The 18,179-nt window shown below is 46.7% G+C and overlaps 1 protein-coding gene across 1 annotated transcript in view; it reads left to right on the plus strand.

Annotated features, from left to right (window-relative positions):
* LOC139565689 (uncharacterized) overlaps positions 1–16,347 on the plus strand; it is a 48,684-nt gene extending 32,337 nt beyond the window's left edge. The window contains exons 2-3 of the mRNA XM_071386186.1: positions 15,884–16,049; positions 16,251–16,347. Of these exons, the coding sequence (XP_071242287.1) occupies positions 15,884–16,049; positions 16,251–16,347 (263 nt within the window). The remainder of the gene's footprint in view (positions 1–15,883; positions 16,050–16,250) is intronic.
* The last annotated feature ends 1,832 nt before the right edge of the window (positions 16,348–18,179 follow it).

The raw sequence follows: 18,179 nt of genomic DNA on the forward strand, positions 1-18,179 counted from the left end.
GGCCGCCGTCTTTAAGCCTGTCCTCGGTGTCAACATGGTGTTTGTGATACGCCGCCTCAAAGGGCTTTGTCACGGGATTATAGTGTTGAAGGGAGGGCTGGCGTGTTGGAGGAAGGTAATTATCTGTATGTTAATGGAACATCTCCCATTCTTTATGGGTACGTCTCCTCTGTCTCCCTCTCAAGCACCCCAGTTCATGTGTTTGGTGGGGGGGGGTTGGGTGGATATGACATGTATAGCAATGATCCTCATTTGTTCGGGGGAAGTTTTCAAACTGTGGAAACGATGTTATTACACTTCACCACAATCGCTGCTTGGTGTAATGTGCTATTTTCCATGCCAGGCACCCGGATTTTCGCAGATGGAAATTAAGGGAGAAAATTGCCACTAACTACTCAATTACAGCGCTTGATGGTGGCGCTGACCCCGGTTGGCAGCAGTGGCAACACCGAGCCAATCGCGTCGCGGCGCAGATGGCATTACATTAGAATGGGGAAAGAGGACAATTGCACATATTCATCGGAGAAAGAGATTGGAATTACCTCAGATGCTTTGGCTTCATATTGAACAATTAAGTGCGCGGTAGGATTTTATGGGATATTTTGGAGGCACTGTGCATGCTGGATATGAAGAGGAAACAAAGGAACTGTCCTTGGATTTTGAATCTGACAATTAAATGTGCAATGTTTTAACTATGATATGTTGGTCACTAAAATCCTATCTTGAAGTTTAAAGAAATTAAAGAAACATTGTATTGTGACTCCGGAACCTATAGTTTACTATGCCATATCATGCCCCAGCCATTAAAGACTTATGGATGAATTTCCAGCCCCTGAGTTCTCCCTTCCCTGTACCGTCTTGTAGAAGTCAGTCTAAATGTCCTACTCCGTTGCCATTGCTGTACCTTGGCAAATGTTTTTGATTTCTTCATTTTTGTTCAATGTTTATGCTGTACTTGCGAGGAATGAGTCGGTGTGTCATGATTTAATCAGTGTAATATTTCACATTAAGCACATGTCTGTGCTGTGTGTCATATGTTTACCCAGGTGGTCTAAGATAATCTCTATAGCACCACCTAACTCAGTAATGTAATTACTGGATTCATTTTCCAGGGATAAGTCTCGGTTACATGAACCTGCAACATTTAGCTAGAGCTCGTTTTACCGCTCGTTCGACCACCAGAGCACAGAGAAAACAAGCACGAATGCCAGAAATCGTCCCAGTAGAGCTGGTTGTACCTGAAACGTGGAAGTATTAGGATGTTTCTTTTGCTGAAGTGGCTGTGACAGTATCTGTGACCTATAATCACAGCTAACCGCAGGCATCCGCCCTGCGAGTGTTTTTTCTCCTGCCAAAGCCCATGTGCTTACATTGTGGTTGCAGAGAGAGAAGTCTCACTGATTGTACTCGGGCTCTTGTACTCTTGTAGGCCACAGAAACCCCAATTGGCTCGATATACTCATGAATCTCTTGTTTATCACCAGATCAATGGCGGCACTCGAAAGCAGAGAAGTAGACTAATTGATTTAGGAATAATCCCCCTTATCACATTGATTTCCAAGAAATTGAAAATACTTTTTTACCTCTGAATCAACAAACTGACATAGAGAAGTTCCAGTCAAGATGCTGAGGACATCTGAAGCTGTGTGTGTGTGTGTGTGTGTGTGTGTGTGTGTGTGTGTGTGTGTGTGTGTGTGTGTGTGTGTGTGTGTGTGTGTGTGTGTGTGTGTGTGTGTGTGTGTGTGTGTGTGTGTGTGTGTGTGTGTGTGTGTGTGTGATTGTGTGATTGTGTGTTTTTGATTCCAGTAATGTGCGTGTGTGTGTGTGTGTGTGTGTTTGATTCTAGTAATGTGTGTGTGATTGTGTGTGTGTGTGTGTTTGATTCTAGTAATGTGTGTGTGTGTTTGATTCTAGTAATGTGTGTGTGTGTGTGTTTGATTCTAGTAATGTGTGTGTGTGTTTGTGTGTGTGTGTGTGTGTTTGATTCTAGTAGTGTGTGTGTGTGTGTGTGTGTGTGTGTGTGTGTGTGTGTGTGTGTGTGTGTGTGTGTGTGTGTGTGTGTGTGTGTGTGTGTGTGTGTGTGTGTGTGTGTGTGTGTGTGTTTGGTTCTAGTAGTGTGTGTGTGTGATTGTGTGTGTGTGTGTGTGTGTGTGTGTGTGTGTGTGTGTGTGTGTGTGTGTGTGTGTGTGTGTGTGTGTGTGTGTGTGTGTGTGTGTGTGTGTGTTTGATTCTAGTAATGTGTGTGTGTGTGTGTGTGTTTGATTCTAGTAATGTGTGTGTGTGTGTTTGATTCTAGTAATGTGTGTGTGCGTGTTTGATTCTAGTAATGTGTGTGTGCGTGTTTGATTCTAGTAATGTGTGTGTGCGTGTTTGATTCTAGTAATGTGTGCGTGCGTGCGTTTGATTCTAGTAATGTGTGTGTGTGTTTGATTCTAGTAATGTGTGTGTGTGTGTTTGATTCTAGTAATGTGTGTGTGTGTGTGTGTGTGTGTGTGTGTTTGATTCTAGTAATGTGTGCGTGCGTGTGTGTGTGTGTTTGATTCTCGTAATGTGTGTGTGTGTGTTTGATTCTAGTAATGTGTGTGTGTGTGTTTTATTCTAGTAATGTGTGTGTGCGTGCGTGCGTGTGGTGACAGGCAGTAATGCTGATGGGAGTCAAACAAGGAAGGAGCCACTTACCTCAGGCAAACGGCTCCAGCAGAAGCAGCACTTTTTAGCCAAGGAGGGAACTTTATGACTTTAAAGTTAAGTCACAGTGTTTATTCCAGCATATCATTAATAACACTGATTCAGTGACTTTGTTATCGCATCCGTTTCATCTGAACCGCACTGTTTGGCAATGCTTTGTCACTGGAGGGGGGCAAAACACACCGTTCCTATTACATATTCAGTAGGGATAGGACATCAAAACAGTTTCATCATTAAAATGCTTACCATTTGTGGCCTTTATATGACTAGAATATACTGTATATTTAAATCCCCTTCCTCCCAGAGCCCAAAACAAAAGGTAGTGTAGTTCTTTATAGTAATAGAGAGCGGTGTCCCCAGGTTCCTGTGTGGGACTTACCTTTAGGGATCAATTATGTGGCCGAGGGCCCTTTTTTTAAAAAGAACTCCACCTGATTAAAACACCAGGCGTTTCCCGCCGGTCCATTTGTATGGAGTGCCTGGCTCTCGCCACAGCTATTTATTAGCATATTGTATTTTTAAAGGTCAGTTTCTTTTATACGTGGCCTATCTATCTGGAGCAGGTCACAGTAAGACATTCACTATCTATTGTTCTGAAACCGATTCTTTCCGTTCGAAAAGTAAAACGTAAAACGTATGCGCATTTTTTTTACCCCCTTTAGGCAGTACAGGAGTTCGTGGTATTGATATTGGCCTGTGGATTACAAACCACAAGAGGCAATAGCTAGCTCCCATTGTGGGGAATCAGATCATGAAACACTATTACAGCCAATAAGGTTTTTTCTTTTACACCGGTGCATAAGGAAATACCCTAAGTAGCACCCAGGCTGTTATCTGTACATCAGTTGTCTCTGAGCGGCTTACAAAAGAAGGGAGCATGTTCAACACTGCCACGAATCAGAGTGCGTGGGGCTGCTTTAGGAGGTAGTTGTATGTAGTGTTCCCTTTTCCCTTCCTCTCAATGAAGCTGTTGGAAAGACAGAGAGAGGGTATCAAACAGTAGCATGGCCCTCCGCTCCATTGTGAGGAGCAGCAGAAGGGACCTGGGTGCTTCAGAAGTGGTGCTGTGTCCCTGTAGGGTCTATTAGACATCATCTGACTCCCACCGGCGTTGAGGGGTGAGAGAGAGTAGGGGAGACAGCAGGCCACTGTGTTGTGTTGCTGGGACTGATGATTTGAGCTCGTTTAGGCTACTTCAATCATACTTTCTTGTCTTAATTAGCCTTCTGTAGGAGAGATTGGGGGGGTGGGGTTCATTCACACACTTTGACCAAGTCAGGCAATTCTGGATAAATGTGAAATTGCATCTATTTACTTTAATGCCGTTTAATGCTCTCTCTCTCTCTCTCTCTCTCTCTCTCTCTCTTAATGCAACATAATTACACCTCCTGCTCCGACAGGCAGGTACAGTAAACCACCTTCAAGAACCTTCTATCAGGCAACAACAATGCAACATACTTGAGATCATAAATATAATCATGGTATTGACTCTAATGGCTACAGGTGCAATTGCTGTACCACATGGCAAGTCAGGTAGGGAGAATTAGCGCTGCCGTGTTGCTGTTTAGTCCTAGGCTTTTCCAAAATGGCACCCTATTGTCTATGTAGTGCACTCATGTAGTGGGATGATAATGATTGCTGGAAGCTCTATTAGTAAGACCATCTGTGCAGAATTCATGTTACAGCGTTTAGGACCAATAAATACATCTCTCCAAAAGTTTATCACGCTACTGTCTCCGCAATTCAACAACTCTGTCTCAATGGAAATATCAGCGATTTATGTATATAGATTAAACTCTCGTGGAGACCGTTAAAGAGATCCTCTTTACCATAAACACTTTTATTCGAAAACGCAGGGAGGACATGTTGTTGTAACTAGAGACGATTTTAAAACGCTTGCCTGTTGAAGTTTTCCAAGATCGATAAATCATTAGAGCAGCTCCGGGTTTGTCAGGGTTGTACTGGTAGTCCGAGAGATGCAGAGCTGTAAGAGGGCTACACGCAGACAGACAAAATATATGTACACACAGACACACACTGAGCAGACAGACAGAATAGATATCCTGGAGTGCGTTTGGCAGACATACGGAGGAAGTACACTAAGTCAAAGGGAAAAAGTGCATAGGTGAGCATTGCAACTGATGAGACATCAGGAGCCAGGGTGGAAACACATTTGCATAAAAAAACTCCCTTTTTGACTAATTTAAGGAGAACCATGGGGGATCTGTGCATTTCCAGAGGGAGGCAGGGAGGCACACTACTGTTTTAAATCATTTAAGCAGAGATTCAACAACTCGCACCAGCTTGGACGATTCTGCATTGATGTAGTGAGTGAGCAAGAGACTGTGTGTGTTTATATGAGTGTGTGTGTGTGTGTGTGTGTGTGTAGTGTGTCTTTTCCTGCTGAAGGCTCCCAGTGCATCCTAGTGCGTCTGGGCTCTACCTTTCTGTCAGGGTGCTGGGTGGAGAGATAGAGGAGCGGCTTGCCAATTAATCAAAGTCAGATGTGGCTGAATGCCTGGAGTCACTGCTGATCCCTGCCCCACCTAGCTCTGTTCTCCCTCACTGTCTGTCTGCCTGCCAAAACTATACCACTCAGAGCTGGGGAGAGCCTGCAGGGATGAAGCTAACTCACACAGATATATATGTATACACACACACACACACACACAAATACCACACACACACACATGCACACACACTGCAGAGCTTTGCCACTTTAGGCCTGACTGTTTAAGCACTCTGTTCGTTCATACAGTGTTCACATTCAAGTCCAAACGGATGTAGACAGGACTTGTCAGATAGGTCTTATTCATCAGAGGCCAGAGTATACACTTGTCTGGCCGAGAGTTAGAGGGATTCTTTCACATCCTGTAAGTGCCGGTGTTCTATGCATTCTATCATACTTAAACCACTAATTTAATGCACTGTACATCAAGCGACCCCTGGTTTCAGTTAGTGTTCAAAAGAGAAAGCAGCAACAGCGACCACACCATTTTAATCTAGTGCAAATGATAATTCTGCACTTTAAACTGGAGAAGTGCTCTCTGCCAGTGGGAGTGAGCAGGACAAATGTATGGGCTAAAGCCAGGCTAATAGTGGTTCTGTAAGAGCTGTGTAATTGCTATGGAATTGGAGTGGAAAGAGAGAACTGTCACAGCCTGTATCAGAGAATGGGCTTCATACTAAGCATATCAGTATTTCTGTACAACGCTACAACTAACTGCTACGGACTGTTTTATTCTGTCCATTTTCAGCCATGTGATGTTGCTCCAGTCAATTTCCAGTCTGTCAGCTATAGCCTCTGACATCCTGTGTGTGTGTGTCCGCGCGTGTGTGTGTGTCCGCGCGTGTGTGTGCGCGTGTCTGTGCGTGTGTCTGTGCGTGTGTGTGTGTGTGTGTGTGTGTGTGTGTGTGTGTATGTATGTGTGTGTGTGTGTGTGTGTGTGTGTGTGTGTGTGTGTGTGTGTGTGTGTGTGTGTGTGTATGTATGTGTGTGTGTGTGTGTGTGTGTGTGTGTGTGTGTGTGTGTGTGTGTGTGTGTGTGTGTGTGTGTGTGTGTGTGTGTGTGTGTGTGTGTGTGTGTTTGTGTGTGTGTGTGTGTGTGTGTGTGTGTGTGTTTGTGTGTGTGTGTGTGTGTGTGTGTGTGTGTGTGTGTGTGTGTGTGTGTGTGTGTGTGCGTGCGTGCGTGTGTGTGTGTGTGTCTGCGCGTGTGTGTGCACGTGTCTGTGCGTGTGTGTGTGTGTGTGTGTGTGTGTGTGTGTGTGTGTGTGTGTGTGTGTGTGTGTGTGCGCGTGTGTGTGTGTGAGAGAGAGAGAGTGTGATATAGCCACGGCTGATATAAAGACATTAGAGGCTCGTCACTGAGGCTAGCCAGACGTGAAATCTATTCATTAATCAGAGAGCTAGCCTCGTCACATTGATTTCCTGTTTCACCATCTCTCACCGTCGGTCTACGTCTTTAGAAGATGTTACTGAGGTTGGACCCAGGACACGTCTAAACTATCACTGCTTTGAAGGACTGATGACTTCCTATTGAAATGGTTGTATGGTACTGTTCTGTTAGGCCAGGAGGGATGTAAACTGTATGTATGGTTGGAAGGACTGAGTGACCTTAATAGGTCTGTCCACGGTTCTTCTTGCTAACGACAGTGAATTATCGACAATGCGTAGATTTACGTATAGATTTATTGAATGGTTGATCAATCCGTTCATAGATTAATGTATTGATAATTGGGCTGCAACCGCCATGTTTTACCAGCCTCTCACTCACTCTCCAGCCGTATTTCAAGGACAACAAACATTATGTGGGGGGGGGGAAAACTGACACAAACTGGCATTACCCCAACCCTCTTACCAGCTACCCCTCCACCACCACCCGTATTTAACCCAGCTCAATTTACCCGCCTCCATGAAACAATACTTGTGATCAGTGTGTAATAGCACCTTATTAACCCCAATTACCACAATTAAGCTCCGGCTGCCACTGCAGGCCTGCTTTGATGGCTTAATTAATCTGTGTTCGAGTGAAGAGGGCCATGGCACGTTGCTTTGTTGTGCCCCCCCCCCCCCCCCCCCCACCGATAGTTTCCCACCAACCAAGCACCAAGCCTTGACCGAGCCATGTGCCCTTCCCTACCCCTCCACCCCGCTAACAGCATCAACATCTGCTGGAACAAAACATATCCTCTCCTCCACTCGCCTACTCTCCTCTGGCTGGCAGACAAATGCCTCCACTCTGGCAGAATGAAAGGCAACCCTCTGCTCTGTGATGTTTCATAATGAACGCTACAAGCCCCTTGGCATGGTGCCTGCCTGCCTTATTGGGGATGGAGGAGGGAGGGCTTGGATAGCTGCCCAGTTTGTTCTGTTCGTTTGCGGTACTCCGGCTAATTGCTTAATTGATGCATTGTTTTTACTGACGATACGGATTTCCCCCCACATCCCACAGACAAAAGGCATTACACACTATTATCCAGTCATGGTTCCTTTCAGCCGTTAAAGATTTAAGGCCTAATGTGATCGTCTGTTTTAATTGAGGCGAGGAGGCTCTTGATGTTGCATAATACGAGACTGAATTAATACCGAACCACGTCCTCCTGTTTGCATTCCACAACAGCCCCAGTAAGCAAGACGAACGAGGATCCTTCCCAGCACCAAAACATGTTATAAGGAGCTAGTTTATGGCCTTTACCCGACACATTTCAGCGGGAAAAAGCTTTTCTAATGTGCTATTTGTCAGGCTGGGCATTAACCCTTAGTGACTGGTATATAACAATGTCTTTGCTGGGCCTATAACCCACTGTAACTAGATATTTACAGAGGAGCCTGTCTCTAGTCAAGAGATAAATAAATGCCATTTAGTTAGTGTGCTGTAGTGTTGGAGCTCTTTAATTTGTTGAGTAAGGGATAAGGAAGGTGTCCTTTGGGAGAGGAGAAAAAGGCTGGGCGGGGGGGTGTGCGTGTGTGTGTGTGTTGCCACAGGAGAGAACTCTGTTTAATGCATTCCCTTTTCTCTCGGAGTGTGTCAGACACACACACACACACACACACACACACAATCCTCCCTAGCCTCCTTGCCTCCCCACCCTGCATATTCCCACTGAAGTCTGGGATAAAGAGGTGTTTTTCCCCTCTATCCATGTGTTTGTCCCTAGACCCCTCTGAGAGCATTCCCATTCCAGGAAGCCGGTATGTCCTCCTGCCAGAGGAGAGGCTGGAGAACAGTCGGGATGAAGAAAAGAAAGCACCGGGCCAAAGAGAGAGACTCTTCACTTATTCATCATCATTGTCAGTGTTCGTCCTGAGGAGGAAACAAGCTCACAGAGCTGTAAACACAGAGGCACAAGTCTGGAGTCTCATCACAACCTGGGGAATAACAAGTGTAGTGCACTCACATCACGGACACACACACACACACACACACACACACACACACACACACACACACACACACACACACACACACACACACACACACACACACACACACACACACACACACACACACACTGGATGTCAAAGGACTGACAGGGAAAGAGAGAGCATCTTCTGTGCTGTGGGAGGATGGGACAAGGCTCGCATTGATCTCCACAGTATGTAAACGTATGTTACACCATTATCAAAGAAACAGAACAACTTTGATTCCGGAGCATGATAAATTCATTTCTGTACTTTCACTCTCCACTGAATATTCATTGAAAAAAAGGTACATGAAGAAAAAATGGAAAAAAGGAGAACCTGTGTCTTCTCCAGAAGAAATGTGCTGAAGGATCGGATTTGGTTAGCGTGGTCGTAAAAATAGCATCCCCTGCAAACACGTTTGCTATTATCTCAGTGTGGGAGCGCTGCCTGTTCACTCCCCCCTATGGCGACGAACACAAGCATTTACATGAAGTCCGCGCGGGAGAGGAAATTACAAGTATTGGGATTTGCTTTTCTGCTGCGTTTATTACATTATCATAATGTGGAAGGTCAGGTGACTGAAGAGAGACAGGGAGACTGCATCCAGGCTGAGGGAGTCTGTGAGGCTCTGAGAGGCTCCGTCTCAGACTCACTTTATTTTTGTGTGTCTCTCTTTCTCTCTCTTTCTTTCTCCATCTCTCTCTTTGGATGTCCTCTGCCCCACCATTCTGCATCCTCTTCCTCTTCACTCCCTCTGTATCTCCCTGTCTCTCTCTCTCTCTCTCGCTCTCTCTCTCTGTCTGTCAGGTGTGGATCTGTTGGGTTTCCTCCCAACCCCAGGCCTCTGGAGAGCAGCGCGCCCACACAGGCTTAGCTCACTGGGCCTGCTACTGTAAAGCTGCTCTCATCCCTCACCTCTAGGACCTGCCTCTTCCACGCAGATGCTTAGTGATACCCCCTGTGTGTCTGTGTGTCTTTGTGTGTGTGTGTGTGTGTGTGTGTGTGTGTGTGTGTGTGTGTGTGTGTGTGTGTGTGTGTGTGTGTGTGTGTGTGTGTGTGTGTGTGTGTGTGTGTGTGTGTGTGTGTGTGTGTGTGTGTGTGTGTGTGTGTGTGTGTGTGTGTGTAGGCATTCCGATCCAATCTGTTAATTTTTGCTACAGCAGCACCCTCTCCTCTCAATGCACTGTAGCCACAGCTGTTGTAATCTGTTAATGAACACACACATGGGAGGGAGAGAGGTGGAGGACGTTAGGGGGAGTTTTTACATTTTAGGGCTGTTTTTTGTTTATTACAACACCTGTGTAATGTAATGTGTGTGCAGAGTGTTTCCCTTGTGGAGGCATTGAGATGTGATGGAGCTTGGGCTTTTTGCACCCACAGCACAAAACACACACACACACACCCCAACCCACAGACCTCGAATCAGATGTGTTGCTAGCTTACATCCATACTTTCGTGTCAGTATTTACCTTGTTTTCTTCACAGTTTCTTTTAAAGCAGATGATTTGTTTATCTACCCAGCATGCCAGAGCCAGAGTATGCTCACTCACTCCATTTTTCCTTCTCAACTCCCTCTCTCTTCCCCCTTCGTTATTTCACTTCCCACTCCTTTGCATGGGCCCTGCCTGTGTGTGTGGAGATGTGGCAGGTTTGATCATGGGCTCTCTGTTTGAACGCTAAGACGGTGATTTGTTACAGGAGACTCAGTACAATGTGCACTTCAAAAGGCCCCTTCAGGATGCTGTGCTCGCCACGCTCTCAGAACCAAATCAATGACAGGGAGAGAGAGCAAGAGTCTCACCCCTGTTCCCTGGGTCCCTCTCATACATTATGTCCTTTGAACTGTATGTGCCTCATTAGGCCAGTGGGTTATGTTAGCAGCTGGTAATTGATTTGGCACATATTCATCACGTTTTGCTTTTGCTCTCCTTTGTGTCCAATCGATGCTCGTCTTTCATTTCTAAGTAACGCATGTTTTTTTTTTCTACAAACAGACTTCACATAAGCGAACACAAATAGGGACTCACTAGCCGCACTTGTAAGCCAGTTAACTTGCCGAAACATTCTAAAATAACTTCAATACATATTCTGGTCTAATTGACCCAACAATCAAAAACACAGATCAAAGTTTAGCTTTCTTAATGAACCATAAAGAAAAAAAGTTATTTCTGGTTGTTTATCAAAGTTAGCTGGCTAACTCGTTGAATCTGCTTCGTTATACCCCTCTGTTTGTCAAGTTGATCAAGGCTTACTGTAGTGTGAAGTATTTGTCTCTAATATGAAATTCCATCCAGAGAAAACAAACGACACAAAATGTCACATCCTGCTATATGTTTTCTGTAATATCTTGTGTAAGCAGCTTTGAGTTCTCAGAGGGCTGATTGTTTATTTGACTAGATGATGAAAATCCTGCCGCATGCAGTTTTCTCTAGCAAGGGGGAAGAAAAAAACGGCAGAAACCACCCGCATCTCCCTTAACGAACGAGTCTCAATCAATTAGCTAACAAGATATTCAAAACAACATTTAGCATTTACGGCTACCGTTTACCACATCCGAAGGGAGTTGTTATGAATATTAAAAACATGAATGGTAAATGTGTTGCTTATCTCTTTAAACTGTTTATAAATTCTAATGCGAGGTCTTTGGACTCCTGCCGTTTGGGTTTGTTGGTACTTAGCTGGGACGGGCGGGGAAGCGATGGGGAATAAGCAAGACGCTTGGAGAGATCGCTAACTCAGACCTTTGATGTGCAAATGAGCTTGGCTCTCGATTAGGTTTTTATAAATCAGCAACATTGAATATGAATGGAAGATGGAGGAACGTGCTTATTTCAGCTAAGATTAGCATACCTTACTGATTTAGTGTAGTGATGAAATGACGGCCTCTTGGTACCGCGGAGAAGGTTATGAAATGACTGTAAACCTCTGTTCTTTTCATTGTTTGCTGTGCTGTGTGGGGAACTCTGTGAGACCTCCTATAGCGCTGCACTGCAAGTCTACTAGCTAATGAGTTACAAACTTGCTCCGAACCAAAACTAAATACTACAACTACAAACCACCGTTCAATCGGGGTAAAACTGCAAAACTTCCCCAAAGGCCCACACTGTGCCGTGTTTGAATTAGCAACATCCCACTCACGTCAATGCAGAGTCGGACGAGAGCCCAACTGTTGGCTCCTGGGTGTCTTCGAGTGTGCCAGCCGGCAAGTGTGTTTGGGCAACATAGTTTGGCCATTGGTTTCCAAAAAGACACAGCATGATCGTTTCTCCCTTCACACAGGAACAGCTTGAGTCAGACTTTGATTAAAAAAAGGAAATAGGATTGAAGCTCAGCTCAGAGTCTTCTCTTCCTGGGCGGTGGGAGCCCGTCAGGGCCTGGGGAAATCTGACTGGGATCTGGTTGATTTGACTAGATTAAGATACCGTCGTAATTAGAGACATGGTAGAGCGTCACTGTAGATAGCAGCTCCCTCCATCCAGGCGCTAGCAAAACAGAACTGCATGATGGGAGGAGAGCTTAGATAGGTGGACGGGATGGGGGTGGGGTTGGTGGGGAGCCTGTGTGTGACTGTTATGCGTCTCACATCGTGTCATATTAAGGACACCAAAACACGTGTAATGGGGTGGGAGTAATTTAGGAGCCCTGGATAAACATGAGCCTCAGTAATTACTGAACTGTACGAGCGCCATTACTTTTAGACTTCATTTAGTCAAGCTAATTGACTGAAGTCAGACCAAACTGCCAGTCTAATATAATCACTGAACAATCTCTCTCTCTCTCTCTCTCTCTCTCTCTCTCTCTCTCTTTCTCTCTCTCTCTCTCTCACTTTGTATCTCTTTTTATCTGTCTTTCTCTCTCAGATCGCTCGTCATTGCCAACTTTGTCTAAAGCTTTTCCTATTTTGATAGGAATTAAATGACTAAGAGTTAGCTAATGAACTAACATTCAGTGACAGGTGCTGCTGTGTGTTATTAGCTGAGGCCTGTACAGATTACCCTGTTTTTCAGAGCTGCATTCTTCAGGTGAAAAGTAATTCCTCTGTGTGACATTTCAGAGACCGGCGCCCTCGGGGCACGGAGGCAGAGGAGGAACGGAGGAGAGAGGAATCGGACAGGGTAATTGCACCGAGGTTTCGCCTTACTAAATTAACCTCCGCTGGTGGAAATTTATTGGCCTGCTGTTTTTGAAAATTATTTAAACTTGCAGTTATTTCCGATGTCGAGCGTCTTCTGGGAGCTAGCGCCCTCTGTTTCTGACAGACGCCTGATTATGTTTGAGGGGGATGTTTTGGAGAGGCCACAGGGCCGGAGGTAATTCATCTCAGACAGGCTCCTAGCTTTAGGAACATTTTAACTCTCACCTGTGGAAATATACATAGTGCTGCATAGCCTTGACGACTGGGTTAAGTCAATATGCTCGGGCAGGTCAGAGCGGGGACATATACTGTACACACTCTATGGCTGATTTACACCATACACTGGGACCAGAGCCAAATGAAATTAGTCTTTTATCTGTTTTCTTTCTTTCACTCTGTTTGGGTACAGTACCCCCCTCTTTTTTTGTTCCCTCCATCCATCGCTCTCCAGTCCTCGGTTCTGCTCGAGACCGTGCTAGTTGAATAGTGGTAATAATAGTCATAATTATAGCTTGCATTTACATTGCACCTCTCGTTGCGTGGTCTCAGGCCAGCTCTTGTTATGGGGGTAAGCTCATTCAGCGCAGCCAATGTGTTCTGTAGCACCTGGTTGCTGTTTCAGCAGCACTGATTTTGAGCCTAGAACGCTCCCCGCACATTTGTTACCCCGTCATAACTGTCATCGCTATGCGTCTACTCGAGATAGGCCTCCCACCTACACACACACACACACACACACACACACACACACACACACACACACACACACACACACACACACACACACACACACACACACACACACACACACACACACACACACACACACACACACACACACACACCCACCCACCCACGCTCACCCCATATGGTCACGCTCACCCCATATGGTCTGAATGAGTGCCCTTTATGGCACATTAAAAAGGATTGTGCGAAAATCTAATGTGCACAGTACTAATACTTGAATGGTGAAAGAGAATATCAAGACATGTTGAACCATTCGTTTCTTGAACCCAGGCCCATCTCTAAAATGTCCAAGGTGACGCTTTCGATAGGTGTTGAGATAAATGGGGACATATGCCTTACACACCTTTCTTCCTCTCATGTCGTCCCTATAGCATATTCAATTATTTATTGTTCAGTACAGGGAGACTAATTCTTTGAAAGTGTCCCTTTTGATGGTGATGTGTCCCGGGACTGAAATATGTCGGCCATCAGGCTATTGAAGCGGGGACGCTTTTGAGGAAACATCCATCTTGGATTCTCTCTCACTTTAAGACAATTGTCCAAATCACCCAGCGAAGACAGGAGACGGCCTGCAGGAAACTGACAACGAGCCAGGATGGACAGTCATGGGACCATGATTTACATCATGTCTGGCATTTTAGACCGTCTGACGGAGAAAGGAGAAAGTGTCAGTCAGCTTTATTTGACTTTTCTCCTCCCCTCCTCTCCTCTCTGACAGGGCCTGGAGACATCCTAGTGTGTCTGCATGTAAGGGTTCTCGCTCTCTCTCTCCCTCGCTCTGTCATTCGTTGGACTGCTGCCAATTTACCGGTGCAGCCCATGACAAGGAGAGGATGGGAGACGGACGAGTCTCGTTCTGCTCTCTGAGCGAGGAGGTTTGTTGTCTGCACCCCTATTACCCACCTCCTACTCCGATACCCTGACCCCCACCATGCCAATTTGTGAATCAGCTTGTGATAATGGCGTGATCATAATGAAATGGGGAGCGGTAGCTAACAGCACTGCTGACCTTTCAGTAGAAGCGACGGTAACAGCCCCCCCTCAACCCCGTAATAAGGTCTGTTGAGTAAGCAACTTACAAGCCAAGGTTATCGGCCTCAAAAATGTTTAAAGGATGTTCTGTATGCGATTTCACAAGTCGATAAACTTCCCCGAGTGGAGTGTGTTGCCTGCCGCTGTTTTGGGCGGCCCGTTATGCTGATGCTGGGCGGTTTTAGGAGGGCGGGTGGCGCCGGATCCCCGCAGACATTCGTAACGCATCAGATAGAGGGGCATCAATCTTTCGCGAAGTGAATTTAACACGGCCGGAGGCAACGAGGAAAACGAGAGCGGTTAAATGTTCTTTATTTATTCCCCACTCAATTCCTTTTGGGAGGGTTGGAAGGGCAAAATTGATATGGATACATTCATACCCCACCTCTGTCTTTTAGCCGGTCCTGATTTCATTTGCTGGCTTTAGTGATTCTCTGCCTTTTTCATATGCCATAACAGGGCAGTCAGTTTGATATTTTATACAGTTCTCACCAACTCCTCACAGACATAGTAACCAGGATAGTAACCAATCACAACATACTAGAGACCCTTATAGAGAGAGTAGAGGAGAATAAGGGAGACTGGTGTCTGTAAGAGAATGAGCTAGGCAGCCTGTATTGAGTTTGTGTTTTTTTTTTTATTATCCCTGTCTCTGTGTAAGAGTCCTTCTCTCCGGTTTTGTTCATAATAAGTTGTGACATCTCTTCAAAGTTCCAGCTAACTTGTGTTTGACCTTCATTGTGCCGTTTAGGTAGCACTCCTCCCTTCGTTTGGGAGCCAAAGAGTTCAAAATGGAGTGCTGCGTAGGCCCCAACACTCTGTCGCATAACAACCACCCCACCCATGGTCCTTCCCTGTTCCCCACAGTGCTTCAAAGTGCTTCTCTCTTTCCTCTCTCTCTCTCCTCCCTCCCTCTCCTCTCTCTCTCTCTCTCTCTCTCTCTTTCTCTCCCTCTCTCTCTCTCTCTCTCTCTCTCTCCTCTCTCTCTCTCTCTCCTCTCTCTCCCTCTCTCCCTCTCTCTCTCATCAGAAGCGAGATAAGCCTCCTCAGGAGTTGTTTTTCCTCCACATAAATAAAACATGTACAGGTTTTCCTCTTCACCCCGGCCCTCGCCGAGGAGGAGAGCAGCTACCTGGTGCAAACATGCATTCTGCAAATGACAGTGATTTTCACATAAATCTTCCTTTTGTGTGTGTGTACTTTGTGTGTGCACACACGTGGAGGAGGAGGTGAGGCTGAGAAGCGATTATCAATCTTCATTTTGTAATTTATGAAGGCCGGTTGTCAGGCATCCAGCAGCGTCTGAAACAACTCATTCTAGCGTGCTACGGGGGGAACCCGAGGGTATCTGTGCCTCCTGTCACCCTCTCCTCTCAGCCGCTGCTACTGCTGCTGTCAGCTCTTCCTGCCTGCTCCTCCGCAGCCTGCCCAGGGGCATTAGAGACCCACCGAGGATTAACCCCTCGCCACCCACGGCAGGTGCTGAGGCAGCCGAGGCAGTCGGGCATCCACACTCATTAAGGAAGAGGCGAGAGGGCAGTGGGTACAGAGCGGAGCGGCGACAAGCGACGGAGGAAACAAGTCCCCCACCATGGAGGCGACAACACAGTGGAACACTGTCACAGGAGGAGGCTCACCGTTCCTGGTCTCAGTCCCTTTTCCTTCTTTCCTCCCTCATCTCCAGTCTCTCCTCCCCTCTCCTTTCCCCAGGCTTCTCTCTCTCTCTCTGCTCCCTGTCTCTCAGCCAGTCAGCACGGCCCTACCTGGGAGAGCAGAGCTGGGTACTGCACGCCGGCTATGCTACGATAGTGCTGCAGTACACCATGGACAGCTGGCCTTGATAATTGTTTTACCCTGCATGTCCCACGCTCTCAGGAGACGGCATCAATTGGCCATTTGCCCTGTAACAGTGGGATCCTTGCTCTCTCTCTGGCTCTTTTGACCAGGGTTGATGGATGCTGATTGCACCGTCTAATTGTTCAAGGTGCCTGGGAACAGACAGACATGTGCCTACAGAAAATAAGGACATGCTCATGGCTCAGCACTAGGAGTCGGTGGAGAAGACGGACTTTTCAGGTTTGAGGTTTTGAACTCTTGTGTCGAGTTAAAGTATTAGGCCCTCTTTAGTGGGCATAACTACTTCTAGCTACTTCAGATTTTCCCACGCCCAACTCTTTTTGAATGAAGAGGGTACTAAATACAGCATGAGTTCGGGCTTTAAAATCCCGCTAAGCGCAATTACTGCTGGTTTCAACATTGCAGTTTAGATCAAACGTAATTAGCCTGGACATAGCATAGGGCTTCGGACCAGTCCAGTTCTTCAATTCTTAATCATTAAAGAGCAACTGCCCCTAAAAAGTAACTAATCCCTTTGAAAATGGACGACAGTATGTGATAATATATGAGTCATAAAAATTGTTCATAAAGTCAGTCCCGTCTAAAACGGAGTTTTGCGTCACAATGAGTGAATGAAGGTTGGTTTTGGATTCAAATTGTGTCAACAAATCATGCCCCCTTTTTCCCAAGCTCTACGTGCAAATCGCCCCCTCCGCCCACTTTGCTTCCCTTCATTGAATGGGCTCCGTTTGTTAGGAGTGTGTATTGGAGGCGAAGTCAGGTGCAGGAGAGCAGAGTGTAGTGAACAGGCGCACTTTTTATTTCGGTCCAAAATGACAGCACAAAGTAACATAAAATGTGCCCAAACACGGAACATAGACAAAAAGTAATGCGCGTAAAAGTATCCAAAATTCCAAAATACACGTAACACAAACAATCTTACACAAAGACATGATGAGGAATAAATACATATGGATTGATTGGGGAATGAAAACCAGGTGTGAAAGGAACAAGACAAAACAAATGGATACATGAAAAATGGAGCGGCAATGGCTAGAAAGCCGGTGACGTCGACCGCCAAACGCCGCACGAACAAGAAGAAGAGCCGACTTCGGCGAAAGTCCGCTCCAGCGGTGCATCGACACCAGCCTCGGGGACGACCCGGAGGGAGAGGCGCAGGGCGATCCGGCCGGCGACAGTGGAACTCACGCAGTAGTTCAGAGTCTAATACATCAGCCACCGGAACCCAGCACCTCTCCTCCGGACCGTACCCCTCCCACTCCACGAGGTACTGAAGGCCCCCCGCCCAACGCCTTGAATCCAGGATAGAACGGCCGGAGTACGCCGGGGCCCCCTCGATGTCCAGAGGGGGCGGAGGAACCTCCCGTACCTCAGACTCCTGGAGCGGACCAGCCACCACCGGCCTGAGGAGAGACACATGGAACGAGGGGTTAATATGGTAATCGGGGGGAAGCTGTAACCTGTAACATACCTCGTTCACTCTCCTCAGGACTTTGAATGGCCCCACAAACCGCGGGCCCAGCTTCCGGCAGGGCAGGTGGAGGGGCAGTTGGAGGGTCGAGAGCCAGACCCTGTCCCCTGGTGCGAACACTGGGGCCTCACTGCGGTGACGGTCCTCGCTAGTCTTTTGGCGCAGCGCGGCCTGCTGGAGGTGACCATGGGCGGCTTCCCAGGTCTCCTCCGCGCGTCTGAACCACTCGTCCACCGCAGGAGACTCGGTCTGACTCCGATGCCACGGTGCCAGAACTGGCTGGTACCCCAATACACACTGAAAGGGGGAGAGGTTAGTGGAGGAGTGGTGGAGTGAGTTCTGCGC

This window comes from Salvelinus alpinus, chromosome 37 (genome assembly GCF_045679555.1).
Source record: "Salvelinus alpinus chromosome 37, SLU_Salpinus.1, whole genome shotgun sequence".
Lineage (NCBI taxonomy): Eukaryota > Metazoa > Chordata > Actinopteri > Salmoniformes > Salmonidae > Salvelinus > Salvelinus alpinus.